This window comes from Pseudochaenichthys georgianus, chromosome 24 (genome assembly GCF_902827115.2).
Source record: "Pseudochaenichthys georgianus chromosome 24, fPseGeo1.2, whole genome shotgun sequence".
NCBI classification, from domain to species: domain Eukaryota; kingdom Metazoa; phylum Chordata; class Actinopteri; order Perciformes; family Channichthyidae; genus Pseudochaenichthys; species Pseudochaenichthys georgianus.
Window position 1 is genome coordinate 24,598,899 of NC_047526.1, and position 14,557 is coordinate 24,613,455.

At 41.7% G+C, this 14,557-nt stretch overlaps 1 protein-coding gene across 7 annotated transcripts in view; it reads right to left on the minus strand.

Moving 5' to 3' along the window:
* Positions 1 to 202: 202 nt before the first annotated feature.
* The window catches only part of otofa (otoferlin a), a 73,618-nt gene continuing 59,263 nt past the window's right edge, over positions 203 to 14,557 (minus strand). For 2 of the 7 annotated variants that reach the window (XM_034076030.1, XM_034076027.1), the window contains exons 27-47: positions 14,325 to 14,396; positions 13,935 to 14,054; positions 13,698 to 13,859; positions 13,370 to 13,532; positions 12,230 to 12,396; positions 12,016 to 12,045; positions 11,772 to 11,909; positions 11,124 to 11,199; positions 9,193 to 9,338; positions 8,967 to 9,101; positions 8,713 to 8,850; positions 8,485 to 8,612; positions 8,183 to 8,353; positions 7,787 to 7,947; positions 7,181 to 7,323; positions 7,010 to 7,098; positions 5,787 to 5,885; positions 3,441 to 3,682; positions 3,176 to 3,354; positions 2,526 to 2,626; positions 203 to 383 (exon numbers count right to left, since the gene is read on the minus strand). In XM_034076030.1, the coding sequence (XP_033931921.1) occupies positions 203 to 383; positions 2,526 to 2,626; positions 3,176 to 3,354; positions 3,441 to 3,682; positions 5,787 to 5,885; positions 7,010 to 7,098; positions 7,181 to 7,323; positions 7,787 to 7,947; positions 8,183 to 8,353; positions 8,485 to 8,612; positions 8,713 to 8,850; positions 8,967 to 9,101; positions 9,193 to 9,338; positions 11,124 to 11,199; positions 11,772 to 11,909; positions 12,016 to 12,045; positions 12,230 to 12,396; positions 13,370 to 13,532; positions 13,698 to 13,859; positions 13,935 to 14,054; positions 14,325 to 14,396 (2,841 nt within the window). Of the gene's footprint in view, positions 384 to 1,834; positions 2,023 to 2,525; positions 2,627 to 3,175; positions 3,355 to 3,440; positions 3,683 to 5,786; positions 5,886 to 6,077; positions 6,177 to 7,009; positions 7,099 to 7,180; positions 7,324 to 7,786; positions 7,948 to 8,182; positions 8,354 to 8,484; positions 8,613 to 8,712; positions 8,851 to 8,966; positions 9,102 to 9,192; positions 9,339 to 11,123; positions 11,200 to 11,771; positions 11,910 to 12,015; positions 12,046 to 12,229; positions 12,397 to 13,369; positions 13,533 to 13,697; positions 13,860 to 13,934; positions 14,055 to 14,324; positions 14,397 to 14,557 lie in introns of all 7 variants that reach the window. The other 5 variants (XM_034076028.2, XM_034076029.2, XM_034076031.1 and 2 more) reach the window with 5 other exon arrangements.

The following is a 14,557-nucleotide window of genomic DNA, read 5'->3' on the forward strand; positions in this document are numbered from 1 at the left end:
TTCTGCCAGAGCGAAAGTGGGAGGTGGCGAGCTGAATCACAACGGAGCAGAGAGCAGGAAAACATGACTTGTGATAAGCGCTCTGCGACTCCTTGTTCTCTCCTTGTTCTCTCCTTCTGGTTCTCCATCCGCCCTCTGCGTCTCCCCCATCTCTCCGTCCATGTATCTAGCCGGCCACCTCCCCCGTCCCCCCAGCAGCCCCTCAGGCCCCCAGCAGCTTCTTGACCAGGTAGCCCGGCATGCTGTAGAGGAAGAGGCCCAGCATGATGAGCAGCAGCAGGGCCAGCACCATCTTGATGATCAGCCACTTGTAGCGGTTGCACACCAGGTAGCGGATGGCTTTCAGCGGGCTCAGGAACCACAGGAAGGTGGTGTCTGGGCGACTAGAGGGAGGTGGTGGAAATAAGGAGTTAATGAAGGGTGAGTGATGGCGGATGGAGAAAGGGAGACAAATGGGATGAAGTATGGGAGAGAGAAAGATGGCGTTAGTTGGTAATAAGCATTTATGAGTTATTTCACAGCATGCGCACATTTCTATCAATAATGTGTCAGAGGATCACATCGCAGAGTAAAAGCTATACAATAAAAACATAAACACAATGAAGATGTTGATTATGGATGGATGATTGACCAACAACTACAAATACTGTTGTTTGTTTCTTTAACCAGTTGAGTCCCGAGCCTGTTTTTCGGGCCTCTGGCTCGAAAATGACATTCCCAGAACAAATGACGATAACTTCACTTCTAAAAGGGGTGAATTAATCATCTTTTTTCTCAAAGCAATGATAAACCTGTGAGTTGGATGTAGAGAAGTCAGAATCAATAATGATTTTCAGATTGAACATAGTAAAAAAATGTAAATTATAGTGTCCGTCCAAAAAAAAACATTACTTATAGTGAAAACCACCCTTGAATGATGGGATCGGAAACTAAAAGCTTTAGGAATCCAAACTATAACATATAATAAGTACCCTGTATCAAGATTGATGCAAAACAAGTGACATTTTACCTTTTTAGAGAGATTTAGAAAAAAACATTTTCCCCCGCCTGGCCCCCGCCGGTCAATTTTGATGATTGACACCTCTTTTTAACCATTAGAGCCAATAGAATCGAGGGGGAGTTCCTAAAATCCATCTAAACATTACCCATTGGTGAATGAGTGATGCGTAGCCAGAATGCCCCGGAACCGGAAGCTGTCATACACTCTAGTAGCTATCGTTAGCAGCTCTATATGAAATCTCCGTTATTGACATAAAATGGAATGATGGATTATCAGTAATCATTTCAAAGTGACACAGACACATTGGATTATTAACCTATGGATTAACCTTCAGCAGCGTTTTTACCGTTTTAATGCCATTGAACACAACTTTTGATCAGAACACAGCAACGGTAAGACTTATTTTCCGATTTGGTCCCGTAAAGCTAATTTTGTTGTTGTTTGTTGTCATTTCGCCGCGAGTTCTGGTCGCTCAGTGATGATTCTAATACCTGTAGAATCTGTGGAATGTCAGCTTGCTAATCGATATCTTGTTTGTGCAGATACGATAAGTAAAAAGGGTATTTTAATGTGAGTTCTGTGCTAAGTGTGTTAGCATTTTTTCGCTCAGGGCTAATTCAGAGCCTTTGATATTACCCTTATGTTTCGTTTTGCGAAAAAAGAGTTGAGAAAATATATAGCGACAAGAAGCTCTTCTACAGCTTTTATAGACAAAACAGGAGAGGCAGAATAGGAAGAGAAATACAACAAACTGAGTTTTGCTAGGACAAGTAGATCCAGGAAGAAAAAGGGGTTAAACAGGGAAGCAGAGACAGCGAGGAGGGGGGAGGCTACCAGCGCATCAGGCCCCCAGCATCTTCTTGACCAGGTAGCCGGGGAGGGAGTAGAGGAAGACGCCCAGCATGAGCAGCAGCAGCACCAGCCCCAGCAGCTTCAGGATCAGCCAGCGGTAGTTGTGCCAGATGAAGTAACGAATGGACTTCAGAGGGCCCAGAAACCACATAAGACTGGTGTCCGGGCGACTTTACGTAAGGAGTTAGAAAGAGGAAGGGAGGAGAGGAAGGAAGGAATGCAGATGGAGGTAAAACAGAGAGAGAGGGTAAGGAGAAAGGGGGAGTCACAAAGACAAAGGAGGGGAGGGGAGAGACAGAGGGAGACAGTGAGGAGATGGTAGGAGGAGAAACGATTGTGAAAGTGTAACAGTGTCCTTTTGACAGCGCAAGAAGAAGCAGTGCTAAGGTCAACATGACCAAATGACATCTTGGTCAAATATGATGTTCTGATTTATGGTGATTTTTAACATCTGATACACACATGCCTTTTGTGAGTGATATTCTTTAAGAGGAGGATTCAAGGAGATGTCTGCACCACATAACCGACCTCAAATAGAATTAGTGAAACGTGTGTGTGTGTGTGTGTGTGTGTGTGTGTGTGTGTGTGTGTGTGTGTGTGTGTGTGTGTGTGTGTGTGTGTGTGTGTGTGTGTGTTAGTCTACATGTATTAGTAATAAAAGTCAATGTCTTACTTTGGTTTCTCCAGGGGATCAGGCTCATTTCGTCCCAGACCTACAGGACTTTTCTCCGCCTCTTCTGCTGTCACCAGATGAAGCTCAGCTTCTACTTTACCCTGCAAACACAACATTATTATAAATCAATTCTCTAGAAGCTTTAAGAAAACTAATCCCTGATTTTTGTTCAACCCTTTTTCAGTAATGCGGAGGATTCCAATCTTCCTTGGACTCCTCAGATTTATCTTGGGAACTTTTTTTTATACCGCTACAATATAACAACTGTAAATCTGTTGTAAGTGGCTTTTTAACGGCTCCTTTGAAATGTTTATTCAAGCAATTTCGAGATGGTGATTTCACATGTGGTGCTGAAAAGGGCCACACGAGGAAGATATGTAATAATGTAGTGGAATATTGCCATAGTGATATTACTTCAATAAATACACAAGTACAGTATGAAAGTGTAGTCAGTTCTGCCTTTCTGCTGCTTCCAGAGTACAGCTAAAAAACAACACATTTCTTGTTCTATTTAAAAACTTGAATTATTTCCAACATACTTTTCTAAAAAATATGGAACGAACACAAAAAGGTACTCTCTTTCAAATAACTGGAATCTGAGTGCAATATCGCAGTAAAAAACTATGCTAAGTATTTCCCAACTGACTCACCGTCAGCTCCATGTCATCGTTCTCATCGCGAGCTACAAACGGCCACCAGCCCTTCACCCTCTTTTGTTTGAAGATAGAAATGGTGGGCAGCTCGTGCTCATTTCGGATCATGTCAAGGGAACACTGCTTGGCCGTCTTGGCGCCACGAGGGAACCGGTTAAGGTCCAACTCAATCGCCCCTGAGAGTGGCCATAGAAAAAGACAAGGATGGTAATACTTTGGATATTTTAGATCAGATGGCTAAATGTTCTGCAACGTTCCTCACCCAGGAAGTCATCAGCAGAGAAGTGGTCGGCGTCCCAGACCTGCAGCGTGAGGCGAGGAGGGATCTTATACTCAGTCTCATCCCAGGAGAACATGGACTCTTTCTTAGAAATGACGATCTTTTCCTCAGCCATGAGGTAATCGAAGGGGAAGACGAAGCGCCAGTTAAAGTTTCCTTCCCCGGTGAGGGAGTGATAGTGCACGTCTGTGTCCTGCTTGTCCTCCTGCTGCCCTTTGAGCCATCTGTGGGAGACCCAGAGATCAGTTAGCTTGATCTTGAAGGATCAGTGTTTGGATGAGTGAATAGATTGTGTTGCTTGATTTAGTTAGTCATGCACTTTTAAAGGTCTAACAAGTTGGAAATTGCAATTGTCTGTTAGTTACTGATTATTAATTTGATTTAAACAAGAGCACAGGACATGTTAAATGTATCAGATTGCCAACAAGAGAGATGATGCTAATAGGTCAAAAATCACATAATGTGGCACTCCAAAGGCAAATCAGATAAATATACGTGTGTGACATCTGATTTGATGTTGGAGCTTCACACTATTTCAAAGCCATGCATACACAAAGCTTGCATTACTGTCATTAGTGAAACTGATCTGAAATTTGGCAGTTGAACACTTTCATCTTTAGTGCCTGGATGCAGATTGCAGAGGATCAAACGCTCAATCCGTGCCGGCTGAAGCTCTATCCTACACTATAGTGAGACTGGCTTCATTAGGGAGGGAGAACATCATGGAAGCTGCACTCTCAGATTTTAAAAATGCAACACTAAAATAAGGAAGCTGACAAGTGACCCTTAAACATCTCAGTGAGTGGAAACATGTGAGGGAAAGTGCTCTGATTTGGTGACTGAGATGCACTGGTATAAACTCAACCTGTGTGTGGGTGATAGAGTATTGGGTTTTGCTCGGCTACATGTTGCCAAAACATGCCTGATCTTATGTGATCCTACATACTAATCATGACCACTGCATTGCAACATTAAGTCCATCAGAAACAACCCTATCCTCCTTTCTGTAGGTTACGATATTTAAATGCTTTGTTTTATCATCGTCCATGTATGTAAAGCTTGTTTGAGGATGGCAGGATTGTTACAGAACAGTCCTGAGGCGACACATCCTCGGGTGACACCGGGTTAGCTGAGGGAAAAGTGAGTTTTGTTAGGAAATGCACGAGCAAGGATGCTGTGCAAAACATTGATATCAACTCTAAACAGGAGTAATATATCAAGAGACCCTTTTCATTGTAGACATTTTACAAGTAACGAAAAGAAAAGCACAGATACTAGCTCAAATCTTTAATAAAGACTGTTCTGCACTAAGTTGAGTGTTCCAAGGAGCTGGTATTATTCTACTGAGGAACTTAAGATAATATATTAATGCTACTTTTTTTGTATAGGTGTGTGGTCACAGTACACTTCCATCTTGTGAATATTTTCTGCATCTTCCTTCACCTTAATTGAGGTTTGAAATCAATTGTCTTTCCTATTCACATCATTTTTTGGAGTTCAATTTGAGGCAATTTCATTGGATGGAAAGCTAATGTAACTACAACTTACAACAGGTCAAAATGTCTGTCATGAAAAAGGTACAGAAACAGGACAAAATTATCAAACACATCAGTGCTCGGTCGTACACCATGCAGATTCTGTTCTACATGCGGGACGCTCCAAATAGCTGATCATTTAAATTAGAAATATCTTGAAAGTCTTCAATTAAAAATCATTTCAAGTCAAATCTACAATTCAGGACCAAACCACAAATAATAAACAAAATAATAATTCTCCCTTTTTTTAAACCCTTTAATGTCCACTCTTATAAAATAAGATAGTAGTTTGATAAATGGAAAGAAAATAGTTGTTTGAAAAAGAAAAGAGAGGAATTGGAAGTTTAAAACAACCAAAAAATAATTAAGCGTTGGCAAAACAAAGAAAGATAGTTTGACATTAAAAAAAGAAAAATGATAGTTTGCCAAAATAAAATTGAAGTCTGAAATAAAAGAAAATAGTAATTAGTAATAGTAGTGTAGATGTTCAATGAAATATCCATTACTCAGCATATTTCTGTGGTTTCCAAGTTCAAAAAGAAACGTTCCATCCCAGCATATCTGTGTGTTGTTCAGGCACAAGTATGATAATGAATATACTTGTCTTTGTGGTTTGATCCTGACTGAAGTTTTTGCCACAGTTTTCATCGTGCTTTTTTGGAGAGTTTGGGACGAGCCAAGTAACGTGCTGGATGGAGAGTCGAGACAGGAAGTGGGAAAGGGGAGAAGGAAATGGGTGCTTCAGGAGGGGGGGGGGAGTTGTACGAGCCATGCGATGGTATCGTGTGTTTACCCCCTGACATAGATGTCAGACATCTTCTCTCCTGTCATGAAAGCATCGTCCTCTAGAATTACGTCATCAGTGTTCCAAATAACAACACGAAGCTCAAAGCTAGACAGCAGCAGAGCATTGACCAGAGGAGAGAGAGAGGACGACAGACACCACAAACACAGGACAAACAACACGAAAACGCACACAGAAAAAATGGAAACAAAACAAAAAAAAGAATGGTTAACAAAAAAAATCCACACACAGCTCACACCCACGGGACGAGGCTTGGTGGCCGCATCCCGCCGTACCTACCCCCGGATAAATATGTCACTGGACTTTTCCCCAGTGAAGTAATCATCGTCCTCCAGTATTACTTCGTCTGTATTCCAAATAATCACCCTGAGCTCATATCTGGTAAGGGGGGGAGGAAGGAACACACAGTTGGACTTATATTGGACATCAAATGGAGAGCTCTCTAGGGCTGTACCGAATATCTTAGAGCTTCATTTAAAACATTTAGATTCCAATGGTAAAAACAACACAGACATTTCTTTATGGATAAAGAGAAGGCTACACTTTTATCATTGGTACTTAATTATTTGTAATTAGATTCCAGATTTGGGAAACACTATGTAGTCTGCCTAGTGTTTTGCTGTCCGACCCAAATCCCACGAGTAACACAGGCTCGGCTAATATCACATGTTTGGGCCGGCTGGGGAAAAAAGTGTTTTAAGGAAGTTACTCATAACTAAAACAATGATTGCATGCAATATTCCACCTTTCACCTTCTCCTCTCTTTCAATCTCTGAAACACACAGCGACCTGTCCTCAGCCCACACCTTCATGTCGGCTATTCATGTTGAAGAAATACAAATATATGTCCATTTAAGGAAGTTGATTTAATTAAAACTACATTACATCAAATGAAACATTTGATACAAATTGAGGAGTCGAATGTTTTTTTAGGGTATGACGTCTAAAAATATCCTGATAAACACTCAAAGCTTCATTTACCTCAATAGAAGCTTTAAATATGAAAACATATATTCGGTACAGCCCTAGAGCTAACTAGTCGAACAGACTCACCATAACTTGGGACAAAACTAGGTTTTCTGTTGAAAAAACTGAAGAACTTTAGACACTTCGAATGCAATCAAGAGACATCTTCCCCATTAAAACTGCATTACATGTATAGTTAATCATATTTATAAAACATCATAGTTATAATGAGGACCGCAGCCTACCTCTTTGGTTTCCGTGGTGATATGTCTAACGCAGGTCCAGGAGCAGGCATGTCCATCGGGAACATATCCACCCACATCTCAATACGGCCCTTTGAACACAGAGAATAATACACACTTATAAATGTCTTTATATCTGTTCCATGAGTCTAAGCAAGCGTGGCTCCTTCCCACCTGCTCGATGCCGGGCTTGTCGGGGTTCAGCAGGGGTCGGGTCTCCACGTGTTCAGGGACCAGCTTCCAGCCCACCCTCGGGATCTCCTCCCAGTGGTTCAGCACCGCCAGGGCCAGATGCTCCTCAGTCTGCTTCTTCAGACCTGGAGTATCAACACCAACAAAAGCAGCTGAAGAGGCAAACTGAAAGCAAAACACTTGAATCTGAAAACAACAAATCAGTGACCATTTGAAAGATATATGATAACATTTGATGACCATCACATTGTTTAGAAGACTAAATGTAGTTGACGTAATTATCAGGTACATAAAAGCTTAACCGTTAATATTTCTGACTCAGTTGACTGTCTATAAGTCAATTCAACATTATTCGGGATGTGTATACGTTTCGTAACTCCCGGCCTGCTGTGTCCCTTGCATTTTATGTAATTTAGCATATTTTCGTCTTGAAAATTAACAGGTTAATTATGGGTTAATTACTGGTTAATGGGTGTCACCTCTTCGTAATTAACCTGAATGTGACATTCCAAGTAGTTATACCCTACTCTACTCTACCTTGAAAATGCTATGTTATCTGAAATTCTTCAAAGAAAAATGCAGCGGTACCATTCTCATCCACGATCTCTGTCGGTCCCTGGAAGATCCGATTGGCCACCTTGACTTTGCCACCCGGCCCGTAATGAGGTCCGTCGATCTTGCCGTCCTTACAGAGCTTCGCCAGGATCTGACTGGGCTTCATAGGGTCTCGCCAAATATTGTATCCATGTCTGATAATAATAGGGAACAAGGGGGTAATTACATTTCTGAAAACTTTAGGTATAAGAGCATAGAAAGTGAGGATTTGAGATGCCTACACAACATATAATGAGAATCAATTAGATGTAATGTATTAACATTAATGACAAAGTAGAATCTATTAAGATAGGCGTCTGGTTTCATATTGTACAGTGACACTTTAACAATGAATAAAACATGAAAAGGATAAAACACATGGATGCTCACACAGAGTATTTGGAGGAAATGCCGCAGGTGGCTCTGTATTTGCTGTAGAAACGATTCTCCAAGTCAATCTTTGTCTCTCCGATCAGGTCATCAGTGCCGACAAGATCCCAGTCGTACACCGACACCGACAGCATGGACTCCATGGGGAAGGTGGCCTCGATGTCGAATGATCTGACAGGTTGAGGAAAAACAAAACAAGAAGAAGAAGTTAAAGCGAATGTGAGGAGAGCAACAAATCCATGCTCAAATGTATTTAAATGACAAACTGAAACTAAAAGAGGAGTATCTTTCCCTCAACTTACTTGCCGAATACAGGATTGAGCTGTTTGGAGATGTAGTTCTCTTTGTCCTTGACTTCTGATTTGCCCAGCTTAATGACAATATATGGATCAGCCTTTCCATTGATATCAGCAGGATGCAGATCTGTAGCCTGAAGTAGAGAGAAACAGAACACCAGACACATTTATTAGTGTCCATTTATTATGATGTGTTTCTACTGCAGCGTAGATGAAGTTTAGGAGGTGACTCACCCTGACCACGTAGACACGAACAAGGACGTTGATTGGATCGTTATGAGGGATGCTCTGGAACATGCCCATATTAGGATCGAACCCTGCCTCTCTCGTGATTTCCTCAGACAGAGGTAGCTTGTACATACATAAGGATCCCTGGGTCACGGAAGAAAACGTTTAAAAAAGCAAGTCAACATTTGCATTATAATTCGTTTTTTATCAGCAAGCGTAGGCCTGGACGGACTTTTTAATTTTACTCAGTGTTTTCCCACCTTGAATCTGCCAACAATCCTGTCGTCGTCCTGAGCGTGTTCATCATCGTCCCCCGCCTTTCCTCTGTACAAGTTGAAAGTGTGGAGCCAGTCTGCGAAGTTGCCATACTCAGTCTCCAGTTCCTTGTTGTACACCTGCATGGGTCGACAAACACATAAATAGTTGTATCTGCATTTAGAATCTTGTGTGCACTTTACTTCTTTTCAGTGTGAGTGACATACTCACCACCAGCTCGTCCACCTTGGCTTTAACCGGTCTCCTCTCAGAGTGTTCTGCAGCCTGGCCCTTCTTCTTGTCCTTAAAGAACCTCTTCTCTCTGCTCTTGTCTTTTGTCTTGAAGCCTTTCAGAATAAGGTCATCATGTCTGATATCTGATCAGAGAGGTGAGTGGAAGTGGAGGTGGACAAAGTGTGGTTGGAGTCATGAGTGGGGACGCAGGGTTGCACACTACACATTCAACATGAAAGCTGACAGACGAAATGATCAGGGGAGTAAGATTTCCTGAACCCATGTTGAACATAAAGTCAAATGCCCCCTTGTTCAATGTATGGATTTGTCGAGTAACTTTACTGCTGATAACATTGTTTTTCATGACTGATGATTGATTACTGATTTAACTTATCACCTGTAGATAATTGTTAGGGTGGTAAAGGGTACAACTTAAAGGTGGGGTAGGTAAGTTTGAGAAACCGGCTCGAGATACACTTTTTACATTCCATGGAATGCTCTTAACATCCCGATAGCAATGAATATCTTAAGTGCTTTGACAACAAATCCATAAAAAAATGTCATCTGTGGAAGCCGTAGTACTGTAAAAAGCACGACCAATCATTTTAGCCGGCCCGGCTAAAATGATTGGATGGCCTACCTGCCTGTCAGCCTTCCATCTGTGCACAAACTTATCTCGTGCCCTCATTGGTCATGTGCGCGTTTGTGTGAGTTGGAGGAGGGGCTCTGTAAGGAAGTGGCAGATTTTTTCCAGCTGTGTATTTTCAAATTCTAGCGCACTCGAGCTGGTTTCTCCAAAATTACCTACCCCACCTTTAAGTAATTCTGGGTGAGGAGAGCAAACTGGGTTGTATTCTTCTTCTTTCTCTTTGAGGTGGAACATTTTGGAAGGTAACATATGGACATTGTATAAATCAATGAATTTGTATTTAATTAAATGATGTATTGAATGCATGTTAATACATCAGTGACTAGTGGGGAATGTAGTTTCACAACTATTTCACCATCTTTGACTATATCTTCCTATGCTACACCTGGCACCTTTAAATATGTTTTATGCTGCATGGATTGCAGTCTAACAGTGGATTGTTTTTAGTGTAGATGTAGGTTGATTCAGCGAGTCTGTATAAGCCAGCGTTCATGTGTACTGCAGAGCTGGGAAGACATGCTGATGTAGGAAATGATCATGCATATGATAATGCTCGGCTCATGTTCAAAGCATGGATGAAGGATGAGTCCGCGAGAGCAAAGACAAGAGGAGCAGGAAGCCCATAATGATTTATGCAGGAACGCACATCTCAGACAAGAGCTGTGCCCAGAACCCCTCCATCATTCACTGTAGTTTCTCTATAGATTTTGTACATTTATACATGTAAGTAGTTTTTGAATCTGACTGCTCTCCTTTTTACATCTATAAAATGTGTTGTATTGCATTGAGGTATAATGAACAGAAAGTATGCTCTTTGTTCCGAATCAATGCTACATTTTCTCTTTTTTCCTCATGCTTGCCTCAAATTTCAAGTATCATTGTGTATATAGTACAAAAACAGTATACTATGATAGTAACTATGTAGTAAATACTGTACAGAATTAGTATGAAGCAGAGATTTTGGACACATGTGTATTGTACAGGTCAGTCATACCTTCATATATAAAAAAATAAATGAGGCAAAGTAAATATAGAGCACTTCTTAGTATATATCAGGGGATTTAGGACTCAGCAATAACACCATCTACTGACTGACATAACACAGCTCAACACAACTTTCTCCCAGCGTTACAGTGGACATAACAGATCGGCATTTTCTATGCCATCAGCCAGGAATGTGTCTACACTCGCAGAATCCCAACTCAAAATCCGATAAATAAATCAAAGCAAGAGCCTTTGGCAGCCCTGGCAGGGAGCCCGTCTGATGCGAGTTCATTACCTGCTGCCTCCGCTGCTATCTCCAGGTCCTCCCTCTCCTCAGCCTCGGCCTGGGCCACCTCCTGGGCTCTGAGGCTCTGAAGACCAGGCAAGAAAATGTGTTGGACTTCAACCATGTGGAGATGTTAAATATAACTGAGTAGAATGGCAAGGCAAAGCAAGGCAAGTTTATTTATATAGCACTTTTCAACTCAAGGCAATTCAAAGTGCTTTACAAAAATGAAAAACATTAAGAGCACAAGTCACATTAGAAACATTAAAAAGCAAAGACAATAACACAGGTACATGAATACAAGTTACAGTGCAGAGTGAGATTTGAAATTATGAATATATCAATTAAAAGCAGCTGTAAAAAGAAAAGTCTTCAGCCTGGATTTAAAAGTTGTAAGAGTTGAAGCGGACCTGCAGGTTTCTGGAAGTTTGTTTGAGATATTTGGCAATATCCCTAACCAAATTCTCACATTCCTCTAACCCTAGTCTCCCCGTGAAATTATAATTCTTTTGACACTTTTCTACCTTTTTATATTCCTTTCATCGTTCTCTTTTGCATCCCCAGACAACACATTTTCCCCTGTTTTACTGTTACCCGAAGCGATCCCTGACATAAACCACTTTTCTTTTCAATTCCCAGAATGGACAACAGACAAACCTCCTTCAGTGTCTCTATAGAAGCGAAATACTTGGACCACCAGTCCAGCACCCTCTCATCCGTCTCCTCCTCTTCCTCCATGCCTCCCTTCTTTTTCTTCTTCTTCTTCTTTTTGTCTTTGTCACTCTCCTCCTCGGTCTGTTGAAACAGTTCAGAAACTTAAAGTGATTTTATTCACAACGAGGCACCAGTTAACTTCAGTACATATGTTCATAGCCGAATTTCTATAGGAAGGATAACTTACCATGTCAACTTTTACAACAGCGTCAGACGTCTATGACAGGGAGCGTCACATAACACAACACAAGGGTTAATACACACAATGGATGAGGCAGGAAGGAGCGGCACATGTACAGAAGCAGGTTCAAAGGAACAGACATAAAGCAGTGCTACTATTTACACATATAATCACACACATTGTACAATATAAATTAAGAGGCTCTACAGGGTTAGCTTACAGCGTCTAACTTGACCACCGTGTCCATCTTTCGGATCGAATGCTCCGAGTCCATGTCCACCATGAAGTCACCTGCGGGGCGAGAGAGGGTGCGAGAGGAAAGGCTGGGTGAGGAGCGAGGCTGGCAGCCGCCATTGGTAAGGACCATGTAGCCATTCATTAGCTTAGCTGGAGTGAGGCCAAAGGGCAAAGACAGCCGGCGGCAGGAGAGTGAGGGACAGCCAAGGACATGCCAGATAGGAAGAAGAAGAAGAAATGAAGAAGAAGGAGGAAAAGTTGGTCAGGGCGGAAAGCAAGCAGAGAAATCAGAAAAGTTAATAAAAATAAACATGAATTCTTTATTGACCAGAGAGCTCAATAGGACATTGTTTTAACCTTCCTTTGTTTACAATTTCCTCTCATTGCCTAAACCTTCCAGGAGCCAGGTCCTACTGGCTCTCCTACTAAAAGGTTAAAACAAAGTGTAAAAGTAAAATGCAAATATTGTTTCAAACATGTTTGCAAAGGACCTATAAGACTTTCACAAGAAATAAAGGAATAACAGAAGTAACAAAGAAGCAAAACCAAAGATGTCTCATACAGGTGTCAACAAATGTGCCACCAATCATTCCTGTTTATATTTGGAAAGTTAAACATGGAAAGAAAAAATCCAGATTTAAAGGAGACCTATCATGCTATATTTGAATAATATATTGTAGGGCCATACCTATATAAGGTATATTAATACGTTTGTTTTTTTGAAAATACCAAAGATGGAGATGGTGGAGAGTTGGCCATATAGGCGGAGCTCCTCGTCACTGACGTCACACTATTTTCAAATCTGCATCAGTCTGTATCAGATCCGTTGCAGCCCCGTTTTTAGAGATTTGGGTAAGGAGGAAAAGGGAGAGGGTTGTGTTTTCTGACACTTGGTGAGTTCCCTGACACACCGGGGACACATATTCATGTATAAAAGACGTACAAAAGTGCATTTTGCATGATAGGTCCCCTTTAAACAAACAACACATGATTGTCACTGTGTAGAGATACATCAATAAAAAATGCCCAATCAGAGCTATACACGCGAGAAATCCCAGAGTTAATAGGCTTTTCGCTAAGAATATTATAATATATCACAATAATAAAGGAATGGTTGTTGAACCTGCAGAGGCCCAGTTGTTGGAGGTCTTGTCCGGGGCGCTGTAGATGAATCGTCTCAGGCTGCTGACGGCATGAGACCCCACCAGGATGTAGCGGCCAAACGCCCGGCAGTCCACCACCCGGATGTTGAGAGGAGGGTGGAGGAGCTCGTTCTCTGGGAGGTCCTGGGGAAAAAATAAGTATATGGAGTTGGGTGAAGTTAGCATTATTCTCGCAATAATTAACAATTGTAAGGATTTAAATAAAATTAAGAAAATCCGTCCAAAATCAAGTCAAGTTTATGAAAAGAAAAAGGAATGTAATATCTATGATCAAACTGCTGTACTTACCACCTCAAACCATTTCACCAGGATGCTGAAGTTGGGGTTTTTCTTATAGTTCTGAATGAGGACAGACTGCACCCCTCGCCCGGCACACTCTATGTCCACACGGGGCCGATCCACCTGAGCCAGGTTAATTCTCTTCAGGTCCCTTAAGCCCCAGAACAAAACCTGAACCAGAGGAAAATGCATCAGGGGAAGGGGTTTGCTCGAGCTCAAGAATAGAGCTCGGGGTTAAAGTCTCACCTCTATGCGGTAGCGACTCAGGATGGGTCTGATGCCCAGGGGCACGGGAAGAATGGTTCCCCGCTCCGAATCTGTGGACCCTTCAAGGGGAGGCAGGTCAGCCTTCCCTCCTTGACCAACCTAATAAATGAAGAGAGAGGGGAGGTAAATGTGACAGTAACAGAAAGCTTCTGTGTTTTCAGTTTTGTGACACAGTATTGAGCATCATACCAGATTTCTTTTCTACAATCCGAGTACAGTTTTAATTGTTCTTTGCTTAGTGTTCGAGGAAGTGCAGAGATTTCAGAGGTTAATGTCATGTTGGTAGAGGTCAAAGTTATTGTAGTACAAACACTGACAACAGAGTAACCGAAGAGTAAGAAAAAGTGGGGAAATGCTAGAAAAGAGCACCTTTATTTGAGGGACAGCAAAGTTATGGACAGCGATCAGAGCTCGTCTAATCACCTCCGGATCGAAAGGTATCTGTAGGCAGCAGGAGGAGGGAAATATGGACATTTCACAGGAGAGACAATGAATACTTTAGTAGATGGAAGGAAGAGGCGATGACATTGCAGGCGGAGAAAACAAGAGAGAAAATTGAGAACACATATTTAAATGCGAGAAGGTAAGAAGTAATCCATAGT